This window comes from Lampetra fluviatilis, chromosome 72, assembly GCF_964198595.1.
Source record: "Lampetra fluviatilis chromosome 72, kcLamFluv1.1, whole genome shotgun sequence".
NCBI classification, from domain to species: domain Eukaryota; kingdom Metazoa; phylum Chordata; class Hyperoartia; order Petromyzontiformes; family Petromyzontidae; genus Lampetra; species Lampetra fluviatilis.
Window position 1 is genome coordinate 2,819,591 of NC_136346.1, and position 18,339 is coordinate 2,837,929.

General features: G+C 54.8%; 1 protein-coding gene across 1 annotated transcript; it reads right to left on the minus strand.

The window, feature by feature from the left end:
* Positions 1-269: 269 nt before the first annotated feature.
* Positions 270-9,791, minus strand: RBMX2 (RNA binding motif protein X-linked 2). Its single transcript, XM_078883599.1, has 5 exons — positions 9,703-9,791; positions 8,286-8,453; positions 6,366-6,495; positions 2,181-2,424; positions 270-1,511 (listed from the first exon to the last, which is right to left on the minus strand). Exons 1-5 carry the CDS (start codon positions 9,705-9,707, stop codon positions 625-627), a joined length of 1,434 nt encoding a protein of 477 aa, XP_078739725.1. The 5' UTR covers positions 9,708-9,791; the 3' UTR covers positions 270-624.
* Between the last annotated feature and the right edge of the window lie 8,548 nt (positions 9,792-18,339).

The window sequence follows — 18,339 nt, forward strand, 5'->3', positions numbered from 1 at the left end:
AAATTCATGTATTTAGAATTGATTTTAGTATTTAGTTTGTTTTCCTTCCACGCACCTCCGAATTAGCATGGTTGGCTATGTACGGTGCAAAATAATTTAAACAAACATACCAAAGCTCTTGTTCCATTGAAGGAACGTGTCACCTGTTATAAATTTGAAAGTGCCGTTTGTAGCTGGCCTCCTGAAGTTTTGGGTGTTTGAAGGGCAAACGTGGTAATATCACTGCATACATGTCCAGAGCACTGTAGGAAACCACATAGAAATCAGTGTATTTGCACAAACTTTTAATAAACAAGGCAATGGTCCTTAAATAAAACTAAAGGATTCGTAACGCCATGAGGATGCGCCATCACCTACACACGTCTCTGCTCGGTCATCGCGCGATGAGGACGCAGCATTCCCGTGTCATCTACAAGCGTTTCCAATCATTCACCGCGCATTTGATGTGAAGACGCAGTGTCCCCTTCGCATGCCTCTGTTTGTTCACTGCATGTCACGTCAGTTGGCAAGCCGTGAGGACGCGGCGTCAGCGTACTGTCTCTTGTCTCTCCATGTCTCTCCCCGTGTCTCCCTTTGTAGCCCTCTGTCCATTTCTCTCTCGACTGTAATTCCGGTTTATCCCTCTCACCATCTCTGTCTCTCTTTCTCCTTGCTCCTCTTATTGTCTCTCTCCATGCCTCGCCCTGTGTCTCTCTCCCTACCATGATCCCTGTCCCTCTCACCGTCTCTCTGTCTCTCACTGTCTCTCTGTCTCTCACCATCTATCTGTCTCTGTCTCTCACCGTCTCTCGGTCTCTCACTGTCTCTCTGTCTCTCACCGTCTCTCCGTCTCTCCCTCTCCCCATCTCTCCGTCTCTCACCGTCTCTCGGTCTCTCCCCGTCTCTCTGTCTCTCCCCATCTCTCTGTCTCTCCCACTCACCGTCTCTCTGTCTATTCCTCTCATCTCTCTGTCTCTCACCACCCCTCTGCCTCTCCGTCTCACCATATCTCTGTCTCTCCCTCTCACCTCTCTGTCTGTCACTGTCTCTCTGCCTATCCCTCTCACCTCTCTCCGTCTCACCCTCTCTCAGTCTCTCCCTCGCATCGTCCCTCTGTCTCTCCCTTTCACCCGTCTGTCTGTCACCATCTCTTTGTCTCTCCCTTTCACCACCTCTCTCCTTCTCACCCTCACTCCCTTTCTCCATCTTCACTCTCCTCTCCGCAGCGCCCTGCCTATCCCTCTCGTTGCTCACCTCGCTCCGCCCGTGTCCCTGCCCGTCCCTACGTCCATCCCTGTCGCCCTCCCCGTGCCTCTCCCCGCGTTTCCCCATGGCTGCTTTTTCGTATCCGGGGTCCGATTTCTCAATTTTCACATGGACAGAGGGAGGTTTGATTTCAAGGACCTCCTCCTCTTCTTGCTCCTCCTCCTCCTGCTCATCTGCCCGTGTCTTCTTGTCTTTCTTCTTTAGTTTCTTATCCTTCTTCCTCTTCTTCTTCTGCTGCTTCTGCTTCTTCTCGTGGGATCCGTCTCCTACAGGGCCACAGGTTCAACCCACATGCTGTCGGTGATTGCTTTACCGGCGCAGCCCAAGGAGAAAGTTCTCCAATCACCGAGCATATGGGCCAGCGATGATGCGCAGATGGGTTCACACATCCATGTTTCCACATCGCTCTGCCTCTCTCTCTCTGTGTCCAGCTCTCTCCCCACATCACTCTCCCCCGTGTCTCTCTTTCCCCCCGTGTAACTCTCTCCACCCGTGTCTCTCTCTCCGTGTCTCTCTCTCCGTGTCTCTATCTCTCCCGTCTCTCTCTCTCCCATGTCTCTCTTTCTCTCCCTTGTGTGTCTCTCTCTCCCATGTCTCTCTTTCTCTCCCCCGTGTCTCTCTCCCGTGTCTCTCTCTCTCCCGTGTCTCTCCACGTGTGTCTCTCCCCCATGTCTCGCTTTCTACCCCACCCCATGTCTCTCTCTTCCCCATGTCTCTCGCTCCCCCGTGTCTCTCTCTCTCCCCCGTGTCTCTCTCTCCCCCGTGTCTCTCTCTCCCCCGTGTCTCTTCCCCCCCACCCCGTCTCTCCCCTGTGTGTCTCTCTCTCTGTGTCTCTTCCCCCTCACCCCATGTCTCTCGCCCATGTGTCTCTCTCCCACCGTGTTTCTCTCCCCCGTGTCTCTCTCGCCCCGTGTCTCTCTCGCCCCATGTCTCACCGTGCTTGCGTTTCCTCCGGGGCGATTCGTCAGTGTCACTGCGCGACCCGGTCGATCCCGCGGGGCAAGGGGTCCTGCTGGGGGTCTTGCTGGGGGTCTCGCTGGGGGTAGTGGTGGTGGGGGTGGGAACCAGGGGCCCACAGCCGTGCTCGCGCAGGGCCCGGGTGACCGGATCGGTGTCCGTGTGGTCCTTGGGGACGCGGTACTCAGAGACGTGGTCCACGCGCAGCGTGCGGCCCTTGATCTGCCGCGCGCATTCACACATGCGCGCACACAAGCATACACACACATAAATAAACACAACAACCGCCATTCGCCACTAAGTGGTGGTGACGTCACCCCAGTGCCTGTGCCAAGCTATGTACACGTTAAGGCACCAGGTCACAGGGCAGACCCAGGTGCCATGGGTTGACTGACTGAGATGACTGGCCGATGCACCACCTGTGCCCCCTACTGTGCCAACTTGCTGTGTTTTAGTTGCCCGGCGCTCCGCTCGTTGTTGCGAGCGTCACTCCTCTGCCCTCCATTGTTGCTGGAGGGTGACTGCCTCCAACTGCCCAGCAGCGTCCTTCAAGAGCCTCCTCCAGAGGCCTATCGTGACACCGCTGGTCATCGGCAAATCCACTCAGATCCACATCCTCTTGGACCACATCACTCCATTTCTTCTCTCTATCCGGCCAAACAAAGGCTGTTTAGGCACGCGGTGGCTGGGCATGTGGGCTACATGACCCAGCCAACGCAGCCTTGCCTGCCGAAGGAGCTCACCGATGGGACTTTGTCCAGGTCTTTCAAGGATGTGAGCTCCTGACACAATCCCGCCTGGTTAAGCCCACGATAGATCGTAGGCAGGCCAGCCTAAATGTTTCTAACCAGGGAAGATGTCCCAATAGGAGGGTCCACGTTTCCTAAGCGTAGAGAATGAAGGGCATGACCTTGGCCATGAAGACCCGAAGCTGTGTGTGGAGCGACAGACCAGGTAGCTTGGACACAGCATTTTACAGCCGATGAAAAGATCATGCATCTCGACTGATTCAGTGAGACCTCTGCTGTCAAACCGGAACCATTTATGATCACACTGCCCATGTATGGAAAACTCTCCACTCTCTCCACAACTGCTCCATCACCAAAGGGTAGCTGAGGGGGTGGAGTGTTCGATGGTACAAAATACCCAGGCAGGTGCTTAGATTTTGTCGGGCTGATGGTAAGACCTCACCTCTTAGTAGCACATTCCAGGTTCAGCAGCAGTGCCTCCAACTCCTCCTCTGGTTGAGCAGCAATTACCAGATCATCAGCGTACATGGCATGGTTGACCAATAGGGAGCCATTCTTCGACCACACATGGGCATCGATCAGCCTCCCATTGCATCTATACCAGATGGAAATTCCTCCGGTACAACCATGGAAAGCTTCTTGAACTACTTGGTCAAAGATGGTGTTAAATAATGTGGGAGATAGAGAACATTCCTGTCGCACCCCTAGGTGAACAGGGAATGGCTCCGACTTCTGGCCACGTAGCTTTACCCAGGCCTGCTCACCATCATGAAGGCCCTGAATGATTCTGAGCAGGCAGTCAGGGACTCCAAATGCATTAAAAACTGCCCACAGCCCTGTCCTGTTAATGGTATCATAGGCCTTGACCAGGCCAATAAAGCAAAAATGTAGGTCTTGTTGGAATTCCCTATGCCTCTGCTGTCGCAGACGGACAGAGAACATGGCATCCATGCAGGACCGCCCTGGTCTGAAACCACATTGGAGCTCCCCGCAAGCCTCTCTCCTCAGCGTGCCTGGCTAGGCGATATTGAATAAACCTTGCCAGGACCTTTCCCGGCACAGTGAGAAGAGAGATGCCCCCATAGTTGTTACAATCTGTGCAGTCCCCCCCCCATCCTTCCAATCCTGCGGAACCTGTCCTGTGGTCCAGACAGTTGTGATGATGTCATGTAGGGCAGTTTGCGCACAAATGCAACCCTCCCTCAGCATTTTGCTTGGGAGATCGTCTCTGCCCGGTGCTTTTCCTGGTGTCAGATCGCCCCTAGCACATCCTCCACAGATGGCATCTCAGACAACCATTCAGAAGGGGTGGCTACTTCTGCCAATATTTGAGGCACGGCAGCCCTCAAATATTTACAGGCCCACTCCTGTCCCCTAGACAATGGGAGTGGGTCTGTCGTTTTCTCTCAACCAGCCGGAACACCTCCTCCTTCAGCCAGGGTCTCTGGGGAGGTCTGGACTGCATACTCAATGCAGTCGTTACAGCTGCATGAACCACAGTCCTGAACCTCACCCATTTCCCCTCAGCATCAAAAGGAGGGGGGGCATGATGCTAACCCCAGCTGCAAGCGATGTTGAAACTCCTGCTTGCAACTATCCTCAGCCAGATGATACCAGGCCACTGTGGGTTTGAATGGAGTCCTATAAGGACACCCACCAATGGTCAGTGGGCAGATCAGCTCCATGGTCGTTCCTGGTGTCAAGGACATTGGCCCGCATCCGCTGGTCCATAATTATATAGTTCAGCAGGTGTTCTTGCTTGGACCCGGCATGAATCCAGGTTGTGTGGATTCGTTGATGCTGCGTGTTCGTAAATACAAGCCCATGGGCTGCACAAAAGTCTAGCAGCCTCCTACCGTTGTTATTGAGCCGATCTGGCCCATGCCTTCCAATCACTCCAGACCAGGTGCCAGCATCATGACCCACTCGAGCATTAAAGTCACCCAACAGGATGACTCTATCCCGAGGGGCCATTTTAGCTAGCACCTGTGACAGGTCATAGAACTCATCGGCTTTGCCTGCATCCCTTCACTGATGTTCATCTTCGGTGGGGGCATAAGTAACCATGACCACCACTCCTCGCCTCTGGTTCATGGGAAGGTGAGCCCGTAGTAGCCTGGGGCTTACAGCTTCTCACACCTCACCGCAATGCTCCCACGCCCCATTAATTGCTTTGTTCAGAAGAAATGCCACTCCCTGTTGTTTGGCAGTCTCCTGCCCTGAGTAGAGAACTGTCCACCCCTCATGATGACTGGGGCCAGAACCGGTTTACCGGACCTCCTGTATTCCACAAAGGTCCAGGCGGTACCGGTCCATCTCCCGACAGAGGAGTGGCAGCCTCTCCTCCGCAACGAGAGTCCGAACATTCCATGTGGCCGATCTCAATGTTTTCCTGTTCCTGGATCTGCCAGATGGAGTTTGGCCATGAGGCGCCATGAACACCTGTCCCCTTGGTGTCTAGCACGGGCTCATGTCGGTGTTCTCACCATGGTGGTTGGTGAGAAAGAAGTGCCAAGTGGAGGGGTTACCAGCCCCTCGCATGCACTTATCTACCTACATCCCCCAATCACACCAACACGGCCCGCATACACATGTTGCCTGCAACAATTACACAGCCTCTACCACACGCACACTATCTGCGCTGCACTGTACACAGTGTATTGCACTACACACTATGCTATTCAAGCCACAATGCACCATCGACTATAGTACACACACACACGCTACAGTACACCCCCGCTACAGTAGACCCCACGCTACAGTAGACTCCAGGCTACAGTACACCACACTAGTTATAAACATACACAGAAGAACACACGCACACAGATACACAAACACATAGAAACGAGGACAAAGATAATCTGAACCGGTTCTGGGCCTCTAGGTCGATTCGGCCTCAAATGTGTACCTGGTGCAGTGTGTAAACATCTCCACTGTGGAGACAAAGGCGGCCGGGCGTGGTGCAGGCCAACCCACCCTCTCGTGTGCCGTGCCGGCCTTCATAGGTGCTACTCGCTAACAGCACTTGCCCCAAGAGTATGTTAAGGCAATACGGGGTGATCTTTGTCTCTGTGATTGAGTGCGAGTAGGTGAGTGTGGTGAGTCAAGTATATGAATGGGTGGGTGAGTTAAGTGTATGAGTGGGTGAGTGAGTGAGTGGGTTAAGTGTGAGGGTGTGTGTGGGAGTGTATGAGTATCTGAGTAGTGCGAGTAGTGTGGGCGAGTGAATTACTGTGTGGGTGGTTGAGTTAATAATTCAATGGGTGTGTGAGTGTATGAGCCAGTGGGTGAATGCGTGATTGCATGAGCACGCAAATGCACAACAAAACGAACACAACCCACACAGAAACAATCGACCCACGTCACAAAAATGCAACGGTCATCACCACCACTAACACCACACCACCATCGTACCTTGATGCCGTTGAAGTTATCCACTGCTAGATTGGTGCTGCGCTGATCCTCATAGCAGATGAAGGTGAAGCCCTTGGACTTTCCCGTGGCCTTGTCCCTCACCAGGTTCAGGTTCACCACCTCCCCGTACCTGAGTCGCACAGCAGCAGAATCAGCGGCGTCATTACAAACAGCATCGGCATCAAAAGTATAAATTATTAAACTATGAAAACGAAATTCCTTTCACACGCTTTTATTTAACTCACTCCGTCTGTTGTATCCTCAAAAACGAAATCTTGTAACTCAATTTTTACCCACTTACCAATGTGCTATCGACTTATAACTTCAAATACCTATGTCATACTGATGACAATACTATATTGTATCATTGAAAATTAAAAATATATATTTTTAAACGATCTTTTTTACGGCTCTAATTGTTGACGCTCAACTCACGTTGGCTGTAAATCACCACGGTCCCTTACGTTACGGCAAGCCACGGGGAGCCACGCCGAGGGGCGGGGGATGTGGAAGGAGGGGAGGGACGATGGGGGAAGGGGGCAGGGGGAAGGGCAGCTCCGACAGTACATTTAATTAAATCGTGTTTAAAAAAAGTATTTTTAAATATTTTATTTTATTTTACCAGGTAAGGGCCCACTGAGCTGTATAGCTCTTTTTTCAGAGATGACATGACCACAGATGCTTATCATCATGTGGAAATGTATAGCAGCAGCCACATGCTCTAAACGTGTGACCTTCATTCTAAATGGTGAGGGGAAATCACCGAAAGACCCGGAAAAAAATCCAAGTGAACACAGGGAGAGAGACACACACAGATTCCAAATATACAACAGGCGTCAAGATCGGGATTGAACCCACGACCTCCTGCATACCAGGCGAGGTAGTTAACATCTTCTAGCCACCACGGCACCCCGAGCCAATACGGCGCCAATACAAACAGCAAAGGCATTAGCAGCACCAGAATCATAATCATCAGCAACATCATCTGCATGGTCATCATCAGTGTCATTATGCCTGCAATTATTATCACATCATCATCACACTATGTATGCACGGATGTTGAACTTCTTTCGCACTGTACGTAGCTAAGCGTGCTAACGGGAAGTGCAAGGGTAGGACAACAAACTAAACACAAAAAGCAGTTCTAAGGAAATTAGTTTTCAATGTAGTATAGTGGTGCAGTGTATAGTAGTGCAGTGTGTAGCAGTGTCGTATGTAGTGTATAGTAGTATGTATGTTGAACTTCTTTAGCACCGTACGTAGCCAACCGTGCTAATCTACTGGACATTTTTTTAAAGAGCTTTATAGCTCACAGGATTCCTCCAGTATGACTATTCTCACTGTGAGAAGATGCAGATGTCGTCACGCTACACCAGTGGCTCTTAACATTTACTGCAGCCTTGCACCCCTTTGGTTCTTAATCATAAAAATAATAACAATGTTAATAAGTAGATAGGGGGTTTGATAAAAAACAAATCTGTAACTTTCTTGATTTGAATCTTTCTTGACTGCAGGAATCCATCCTCGTTGGTTCTTTCAGGTAAAGTCACGTAGGTATGAAATAAAATAAATCACGACGTCTCGGGTGCAACACAAGCGTCCGTCATCATGTGGGAAAGCATGATGAGGAAAGCATGATGATTTCCCACCTGATGACAGATGCTTGTGTTGCGCCCGAAACGTCGTGATTTATTTTATTTTATACCTACGTGACTTTACCGAAATAACCAGAGTATTGAAATCTGTAACTTACCGTGCCCCGTGTTTAATTTGCGTTTCGATGATTTTACCTTTGAAAAAAATCTGGCCACGTCTCGCACACCCCCAGAAAGGGAATCTCGCACCCCAAGGGGGTGCGTGATGGACCTCTGCTGAAGAACCACTGCCCTGCAGTGCTGTCTGTGTCTGTCTGTCTCTCACTGCGAGAAGATGCAGATGATGTCGCCCTCCGAGAGCTCGTAGGGGAGTCCTCCGACGAAGACCCAGGCGCTGCCGCGGTAGTCGGCGTGCCACGACGCCGCCTCGCTCACGCCCTGCGCCGACTCGCGCGCGTTCATCGCGTTCACGCGGCGCACCTGGGTCAACGGGCTGGGGGGGGGGGGCACGGGGGAGGTTATGGGGGGGTCACGGGGGGGGGGTCACGGGGGGGGGGCACGGGGGGGGCACAGGGGGGGGAGACATCGGGGGGGGAGAGACATCGGGGGGCGGGGGAGAGATATCGGGGGGGGGGTGGGAGACGGGGGGGGGCACGGGAGGGGGGACGGGGGGGTCATGGGGGAGAGAGAGACAGGGGGTGGTAGAGATACGGGGGGGGGAGAGGTGGAGGAAGACACGGGGGGGGGGAGACACGGGGGGGGGAGACACGGGGGGGGGGAGACACGGGGGGGGGGAGACACGGGGGGGGGAGACAAGGGGGGGAGACGGCGGGGAGGGAGACGGGGGGGGTAGAGACACGGAGAGACGGGGGAGGGGGAGACGGGAGAGGATGGGGGGGGGACACACACGGGGGGGGAGACACGGGGGGGGGGAGACGGGGGAGACGGGGGGGGGGGGGGATGGGGGGGGGGAGATGGGGGGGGGAGACACGGGGGGGGGGAGACACGGGGGGGGGAAGACAGGGGGGGGGGGAAGACAGGGGGGGGGGGAAGACAGGGGGGGGGGGAGACACGGGGGGGGGGGGGAGAAAAGGGGGGGAGACGGCGGGGAGGGAGACGGGGGGGGTAGAGACACGGGGAGACGGGGGGGGGAGACACGGGGGGGGGGGAGACACGGGGGGGGGGGAGACACGGGGGGGGGGGGAGACACGGGGGGGGGGGGAGACACGGGGGGGGGGAGACACGGGGGGGGGGGAGACACGGGGGGGGGAGACACGGGGGGGGGGAGACACGGGGGGGGAGACACGGGGGGGGGGGAGACACGGGGGGGGAGGAGACACGGGGGGGGGGAGGAGACACGGGGGGGGGGGGGGGAGACACGGGGGGGGGGGGGAGAAAAGGGGGGGAAACACGGGGGAGTGAGAGGGATGAGGGAGGTGAGGGAGAGAGGTGACAATGTGAGGCTGAGAGAGCAGAGGAGGCGAGTGAAGAGGTGAGGGCAGGCGAAGAGGGGAGGGCGTTGGAGAGAGGAGGTGATGAAGTGAGAGAAGACGCAGCAGCAGCGGATCGAGAGAGCGCGCAGCCTGCGATGCTAGGCCTTAGGGCTCGCGTGGGGGTCTGGAGATCAAAACCACACGGAGGCGTCGGCGATGGATCGTCTGTGCGACACCATTACAACGTATTATTACTACTACGACACTACTACTGTCGTTGCGAGAATCTCTGCACTTTGTAAAACTCACTTCATAGTGGCGGACGGGCCCGGCAACAAGAAATTCAAAAAATAAAGCGTTCGATTAAACGACTCCTCGCCAACGATTCCCTGCCAGCGATTCCAGTGTGGAGGCGGAAGACGTGAATCGATTCTTCATTTTTAGTTCGATTACCACCCGTGACTGCGTCGCAATGAAGTCAACAGCGCTAATCGGCGCCTTCGATTCAACAACGGAAGGAATCACTACGACTCAATCTTCGAATGCCTGGTGTAGTCAATAGTGTAGTGTATAATGTATTGTAGAGTAGTGTATAGTGTAGTGTACAGCAGAGGTGGGACAAAGTCATTGTTATGCAAGTCCAAGTCGAGTCGCAAGTCATCAAATTCATGACTCGAGTCTGACTCGAGTCCAAGTCACATAACTCGAGTCCACATCTCATAGGTGGGACAAAGTCATTGTTATGCAAGTCCAAGTCGAGTCGCAAGTCATCAAATTCATGACTCGAGTCTGACTCGAGTCCAAGTCACATGACTCGAGTCCACACCTCTGGTGTACAGTAGTGCAGTGTATAGTAATGTATAAGTACATAGAAAGTGTAGTGTATAGTAGTGTCTAGTAGATTGGAAATCTTCATTTAAAGCTTTCGTGACTGCAGGAATCCATACTCTTTGGTTCTTTCGGTAAAGTCACGTAAGTAGGAAAATATATATACGACGTATCGATCGCAACACAAGCGGTCCGTCCTCAGGCGGAAAAAAATTATCCAGCAGTGGAGCTGATGAACCAGGAAGAAACAGCGAGAGAGCTGTTACAAGAGGTTATATATGTGGCGAAGGGCAAGCAGGCGGGGTCTGAGCTGGAAAAGAATTCCATCCCCGCACGCAAGCACGTCAGTTGTGTTAATGGGGGAGATTAGGGAAAGAGATATTAGGGAGAGAGATTAGCATGAAATGAGCTTCCATCGCCATTAGAGTATCGTCCCCGCATATGCGCACAACAGCGGTGTTAATGGGAGATTAACACTATGTTGTTGGGAGAGATTAGGCAGAGAGATTATGGGGATTATCAAGTTAACGCAAGAGAACCACCGCAACGGTGGTCGTGCCAGTGAGACACACAGCCCATCACACAGCCAGAACCATCGATACATGGTTCAGCAGTTCCACTGCTGGATTATTTTTTTCCGCCTGAGGACTACCCGCTTGTCTTGCGATCGAAACGTCGTGAGATATAATTTTTGATTTGGGTTTTATAAGGACAACAAAACTAAACACAAGGGGCAGTAATAAAAAATGAGTTTTCAATCTAGAATAGGTTCCGAGCCCCATTCGTCAGTCGGGTGTTCGTAAGTCGTTGACTGCATGTACAATATATATTTTGTTTCCCTGCTTAACTATGAACTACTTTTTTACTTTACCAGGTAAGGACAACTGAGCAATGTAGCTCTTTTGTCTGAAGCGACCTGGCCATCATCAAATGATAGCTCAACGAAGTGGCTTATCATGTGGACAATTTAGCAGCCAAATACTCGAAACGCTTGACGTTGATTTTAAATGTGGGGAGGAAAACCCAGTGAGGGTGAGTGGTGATTGGTGAGGGTGTGATTGGTGAGGATGAGAGGTGAGTAGTAAGGGTGAGTGGTGAGGGTGAGTGGTGAGCCTGAGTGGTGAGGGTGAGTGGTGAGGGTGAGTGGTGATTGGTGAGGGTGTGATTGGTGAGGGTGAGTGGTGATTGGTGAGGGTGTGATTGGTGAGGATGAGTGGTGAGTAGTAAGGGTGAGTGGCGGTTGTGAGTGGCGGTTGTGAGTGGTGATTAGTGAGTGGTCAGGGTGAGTGGTGAGGGTGAATGGTGAGCGGATATGACGTCACGGGGGGAGGGGTTAGGTCACGTGGGAGAGAGGGGTAAGCTCTTAAGGGAGAGAACCGGAAGTGACGGGAGGAGAGTGGGAATAAGGACAGGGTGAGGCCACGCAGGGCAGAGGGTGGAGAGTGGCGAGATCGCCACGCGGTGAGACTCGGCACCGTCGGCCAGCGGTGACCGGGCACGGGTGGAACGGAGAGCAGCGGTGGAGCTGCCGCGAGAGCAGCTGAAAGACTGCACAAGGAAGCCTGCAGCGGAGCTGCATCGGAGTGGAGAAAGGCTACGGGAGCGACGGCAGCTGTCGAGCTGCCAAGCGGGGAGGCTCTGAGCGAGGGCCGTGTGGGACAAGTTGTAAGAACCCAAATAAAGGACAACGGAGACAGACACAGTGAAAGAGTCCTTTATTACACTGGTGTCAGAAGTGAAACGGAATGTCAAAACAGCTCAGAAGAAAGAATATTCCTGCGCCATCATCTGCTACATCGTCCGACGATGACGACCTTCCTCAGGCGGTGGACCTGCCTGCGATGGAGGAGGAGATCCGTGCGGGAACGAGTACGGGTCCGGGAGTACAAGATGTCGCCGCGTCGGTGGACCCGTCCACGCCGGAGGACGCGGACTTACGATGGAGACAGATGGTGGCGCAGCTGGAGACCTTGAAAATCGTGCTAGCGCAATTGTGCGAGCTCGTCACGCCGAGGACGGCGTCGGGGAGGGCCGGTGGTGATCTGCAGGCCGCCGCCTTGCCTGCGCTGTCAGCGCCATCTGCCACGCGGCATGAAGACACCATCTTGGGCGTGGCAGGGGTAGAACGGCGGGAAGCCGCCATCTTGCGCTCTCCGCGGCGGGGAGCCGCCATCTTGGACACGTTGCGATGCGACGCCATTTTGAATATGCCGCGTGATGAGTCATCTGCTGAGGACGGCGCAACAAGGAGTCGCAGTCGTCATCTGACAACCGTTAAAGAATTCTCCATCGGTGGCGATTGGAGTGCTTTCGCCTGCAGATTTTTGGCGGCGGTGCGCTCCGCCAGGTGGACTGACGCTGAGGCATTGGAGGTTCTACCAACTCTTCTCGACGACGAGTCGGTGCGATTCTTCCATTCTATAAAGGCCGAGAAGAAGAAAACGTTGAGAGGAGTTTTCGACGAGATGGCAGATGCATACGAGCCACCAGATGATGCTCATCGCCGGTTTGTTCAACGCCAGCGAGCACCAGAGGAGTCGCCGGTGGCATACAGGGGTGCTGTCTTGGAGTTAGCCATGGCCGCATACCCGGAGACGGAGCCTGACCTACTCGAACCCCTCATTTTGGGAAAAATGCTCGAGCTGTCCCGGGATTTGGGGATCCCTATGCCGGTGTGTGGCCACGAAAAACTGACATCCCGGGCGGCCGCTAAATGTCTGGATGCCCAGTTCAATCTACGCCGCTGGAAGCAAGTCACGGCGTGGACGGGGGGGCCCATCATCAAGGGAGGTGCTGTGGGTTGGGATCCCAAGAAGGCGGTGTACGTTCCTGACGGGGGGGGGCCCGCAGGAGCTGACAGCCGCCTCTGCTCAGTGGTCGGCCCGCAGTAGACCGGGGCCATGATCTGCGCCGCCGACGCGGGAGCGTCGGGACGGGGGGACTGCGGCGCGGCGCAACGACATCGACTGCTTCCGCTGCGGTCTTAAGGGCCATTACGCCAGGGACTGCTTTGCCCGTATCCCAGGTCCGCCCCAGCAGGAGGCCTCGACAGCTGACGTGCCGCGGAAGGATCCTCCAGGACAGGCAAGTCGGTGCGCACCAGACACCCGGCAAGGCTTGACACCTCATTCATCACCATTGTCGCGCGATCCGGGTGTTGTTAATAACGGGAGCCCATCGACTGGGCCATGTCGCTCGGTAACGCAGTGGCGTAAATTGGCACGGCGGGTCGTCGCGGCCGCTACGGGTTTGTCCACTGTACTTGGTTCTATACAGGGGGTTGACATGCGCATTTTGGTGGACTCCAGGGCGTCCGCGACCATTATATCGGATGTCATTTTCCATCTGTTGGGCATCCCACCGGAGGCCGTGTGTCCGGTTTACGATTCCTGCGTTGCGGCGAACGGGGGTAGTATGGGCATTGTGGGCCAGGTGGACGCCAATATATCTATCGGGGGAGTGTCGGCCTCGGGAATTGTGTTAATTTCGAGGTCCCTTGCGGTTCCTTGTTTGTTGGGAACTGATTTTCTGGCCAAAATGCCCATTCTAATTAGAATCAATGAAAACTGTATCGAATTACCGGGGGGTCGTAAAATTACATTTCTGCTGTCGCCCTGGGGGCGACCTGCTCCGGTCGGCCAGGTGCAGGCGCTGTCCGAGGTATCTGTTGACATTCCACCTGGCTCACAGATGCTTATCCCTTTGTGATATCAGAAACCTGTGCCTGGTCGTGAAGGAGCACTTGGGGTTTTGTTGTCGCCGTCCGCCACCATAACGGGCGGATCAGCGCTCGTCGGGGCGCAAACTATTGTCCGGCCGGACCAGCAGCCATTTTTGCAGGTGCTTAATGGGAGTACCGAAAACGTGTGTGTGCCAGCTGGTACGGTTGTGGCACATGCCACTACGGCGTTTACGGCCCAGGATTATCTGGGCAGCCAGGTCATGGTTGCCGGTGTTTCGGGCCCTGGGGCCGCAGATAATCGCTGGATCGCCGAATTGTGCGGGGAAAATCCTTCCCTTTCCGGGGACCAACGTTGCGCGCTTCGTAAGTTATTGTTGAGTTATTCTGACGTGTTTAGCTCTGACGATCTGGACTTGGGACACACCTCATTGCTTTCCCATCATATTGACACAGGGGACGCTGCCCCTATTCGGTTGAACTCGCATCGGATGAGTCCGGCGGAGCGAGATCATGTTCGAGAGGCAGTGGATGACATGTTGGCTGCGGACATAATATCTCCATCTAACAGCCCATGGGGCGCGCCTGTTGTCTTGGTTAAAAAGAAAGACGGGAAATTGCAATTTTGTGTTGATTTTCGGAAATTGAATAAAGTGTCCGTGGCAGATGCGTACCCCCTGCCGCTTATGGACGATTCCCTCGATGCCTTGTCGGGGGCTAAGTTATTTTCGACGCTGGATCTCTCTTCGGGATTCTGGCAGCTTCCCCTCGATGAGTCCTCGCGGGAAAAGACTGCTTTCCGTACGCCGCAGGGGTTATTTCAATTTAATTGTCTTCCGATGGGGTTGAATGCTGCCCCCGCCACATTTCAGAGGTTGATGGAACTGGTATTAACGGGGTTGCAGTGGGAGACATGTCTGATATATTTAGACGATATTATCGTCTTCAGCAGCACATTTGATGAACATTTACTAAGGTTGGAGGCGGTGTTCGCCAGGATGCGTTCCGCTAACTTGAAATTTAAACCTAAGAAATGTCACCTACTGCAACGATCCGTGCGCTATTTGGGACATATCGTTAGTGCAGACGGGGTTGCCACGGATCCGGACAAGACGGCGTGCGTCCGTGACTGGCCAACCCCGGCCACGGTGGGGGATGTGCGTCGGTTTTTGGGGTTTGCCTCGTATTATCGTAGGTTTGTTCCAAATTTTGCGACGGTCACGAGGCCTTTGCACCTCCTTACGGGTAAAGGACGGAAATTTGCTTGGGGACCGCCAGAAGAGGCGGCGTTTCAAGGCCTGCGCGATCAGTTGGCTACGGCGCCGACGTTGGATTATCCAGATTTTGATCACCCCTTCATTCTGGATACGGACGCGAGTGACACGGGCATTGGGGCCGTGTTGTCTCAGTCCAAAGGCGGTGTGGAGCGCGTGGTGGCGTACGGTAGCCGGGTTTTGTCTCCCGCAGAAACCCGCTACTGCGTCACTCACCGAGAACTTTTGGCTATTGTTTACTTTCTCCGCCAATTTCGACCGTATCTCTACGGCCGTTCGTTTATTGTGCGCACGGATCATGCGGCCTTGCAGTATGCGCTCAAGGTGGACCAACCATCCGGCCAGCTGGCGCGGTGGTTGGACACGCTGCAAGAATTTTCCTTTCAAATTCATCATCGGAAGGGGGTGCGTCACGCGAATGCGAACGCGCTCTCTAGGTTGCCGCAGCGATCCCCTTGCGCGTGCGCGTCTGGGACGCATAGGTGTGCGCCGATCCAGCATCCCCCTCAGCCTGTTGCATTGGCGGTCGAGGTGCCTGAGGCTCCAATGGGGCCGGGACCGGCTGATGGGGTTTTGAATCTTCCAAGGGCTGTGTGGATTCGGGAACAAATGCTGGACGAATCATTGGGGACCTTACGGAGTCGGGCTGCAAAGGAGAGTGGGGGACCGGGTTCTGGGGGTACGCCGGAAACCGCTGTCCACGATGGTCTGCTGATGTGGAGGGAAGGATTACAGGAACGCTGGCGTCTTGTTGTACCGGCTTCCTTGCGGTACGAATTGATTAGGACTCTGCATTGCGACACGCTCTTACATCTGGGGGTGCAGAAGACCCTATTGACGTTGCAGCGAGATTACTTTTGGCACGGCATGACAACAGATGTCGTCAGTCACGTTCGCGCATTTCCCGATTGTGCCCGGCGGAAGCCGCCTAAACACCCATGTGCCGCCGATACAGTCTATTCAGGTGTCTCGAGTTAATGAACTGGTGGCGTTAGATATGTTGGGACCCTTCCCGCCATCCGCTAAAGGTAATAAATACTTGCTAGTTGGGGTGGAGTACCTCTCCCGCTGGCCGATGGCCTGGCCCTTGCCCGACCATTCGGCGGTGTCCATTACAGACGCCTTTCTATTTGGGTACGTTATGGACAAGGGGGCGCCGGAGAGGCTCCTCACAGATCAAGGCCGAAATTTTTCTTCTAAATTGTTGGGGGAAGTGTGCGCGGCTCTGGGAACTAAAAAGATACGGACATCTCCCTACCACCCACTGACGGATGGTATGGTTGAACGGCTAAATCGGACTTTGTCTGCCATGCTGTGTCACACGGTGAGTGAAAAACAATCAGATTGGGATTTGCATATCCCTGGGGTACTCTCGGCATACCGGATGACGCCGCATGTGTCTACAGGATATTCGCCGTTTTTCCTTATGTACGGTCGCGAAAACGTGCCGCCGATGGATGTGCAGTTGGGAACAGGAGTGAGGGGACCTACTAAGCCTATTCCTGATTACATTCAGGACACCGTTCGCCGTGTCACTGAGGCGCGGGAAGAGGCCCGCATGGCTACGGCCAAAGCTCAGGCCCGGAACGAACGGTGCGCTCGACGCTCTAAGGGGAAGTGCCCCTGGAAGGTGGGGGACATTGCCTGGCTGCATTGCCCACAGGTGCGGCCAGGGACCTCCCCTAAATTACATAAACCATGGCAAGGGCCTGTTCGACCTCATCGAGGTTCCCAACCCACAGTCTGCACGCGTTCGGTTTGGATCTCGGCGTTGGTACGTTCACACGTCTCGCTTGAAACCATATGTGGCCCCTCGAACGGATGCGTCATCTCCTGATGTTGCCTTGCCGGGGTCTGTTGCTACCGACACACCCTTGCCTGTGCCTATTGACCCTGCAAGAGCGCATGTCGTGCCTTTTACAGACAAGCCGGCCGTGACACTGCAGGAGACAGGGGACTCTGCTCGGGGTGTGCCTACCACGGCTGCGGGGACACCGAGCCCCACCGCCCTTCCGACCCCGCCGCAGACACGATTGCGGGACACCCCGGACTCTGGGCCTTCAGGGATATGGGACAGGGACGTTGGCGGGCCTCCAATAGCGACAGGAAGACTTGATCCTGTCGCTCTTAAAACCCCATCGCGTTCCCGGTCTGCAGGGGGACCGCCGCCCGTCCGGGACGGGCCGGCGACCCGCACGCGGTCTAAGTCCCTTACGTTTCGTTGATTTATACTGTTCGTGTTCTTGTTGTTATTGTTATATTTATTGTATGCTTCGTTGTCCTCGCATGTATGATGGTTGTGGTCGCTCGCATTACTTGTTGTTGTTGTTGTTCAGCCGAGGACGGCTGGAATTTTCTCCACGGGGGAGGGTGGTGTAATGCGGGCGTAAACGGCCTCGCGGATATGACGTCATGGGGGGAGGGGTTAGGTCACGTGTGAGAGAGGGGTAAGCTCTTAAGGGAGAGAACCGGAAGAGACGGGAGGAGAGTGTGGGAATAAAGACAGGGTGAGGCCACGCAGGGCAGAGGGTGGAGAGTGGCGAGATCGCCACGCGGTGAGACTCGGCACCGTCGGCCAGCGGTGACCGGGCACGGGTGGAACGGAGAGCAGCGGTGGAGCTGCCGCGAGAGCAGCTGAAAGACTGCACAAGGAAGCCTGCAGCGGAGCTGCATCGGAGTGGAGAAAGGCTACGGGAGCGACGGCAGCTGTCGAGCTGCCAAGCGGGGAGGCTCTGAGCGAGGGCCGTGTGGGACAAGTTGTAAGAACCCAAATAAAGGACAACGGAGACAGACACAGTGAAAGAGTCCTTTATTACATGTGTAGTGGTGGTGTTGACGTGCGCCGACTGTGACAGTGATGGATCACGGGGCGGCGCGGGGTGCGGGGTTGGGCACGCGTTGTGGGCGTGGTGTGGACGCGCGCGCCGGGAGTGACAGATGACGGGGCGGCGCGGCGTGGGTGCTGAGGCACGCTGAGATGTGGGAAAACAGGATCGTAGCCAGCGCCCAGTGATTGGTCGAATAGGATGGGTGCTCGCAGCGACGTCCGCAGGTGGGGTATAAAGGGGGACGCGCGAGAGCACTCGGGGAGAGTTACCCAGTTGAAGACCAGAAGACGGAGCTGAAGACCTAGTGCCCCGAGACCCCTAGTCCCGCCGTCCTTGT

Bases quoted from the DNA above. Each gene is read 5' to 3' on its own strand.
- RBMX2 (XM_078883599.1), bottom strand. The intron at 6,496-8,285 runs GTGAGAGACAGA...TGTGCGACTCAG, and splicing joins ATCATCTGCATCTTCTCGCA to GTACGGGGAGGTGGTGAACC. The intron at 1,512-2,180 runs GTGAGACATGGG...GTGGCCCTGTAG, and splicing joins CCGGAGGAAACGCAAGCACG to GAGACGGATCCCACGAGAAG.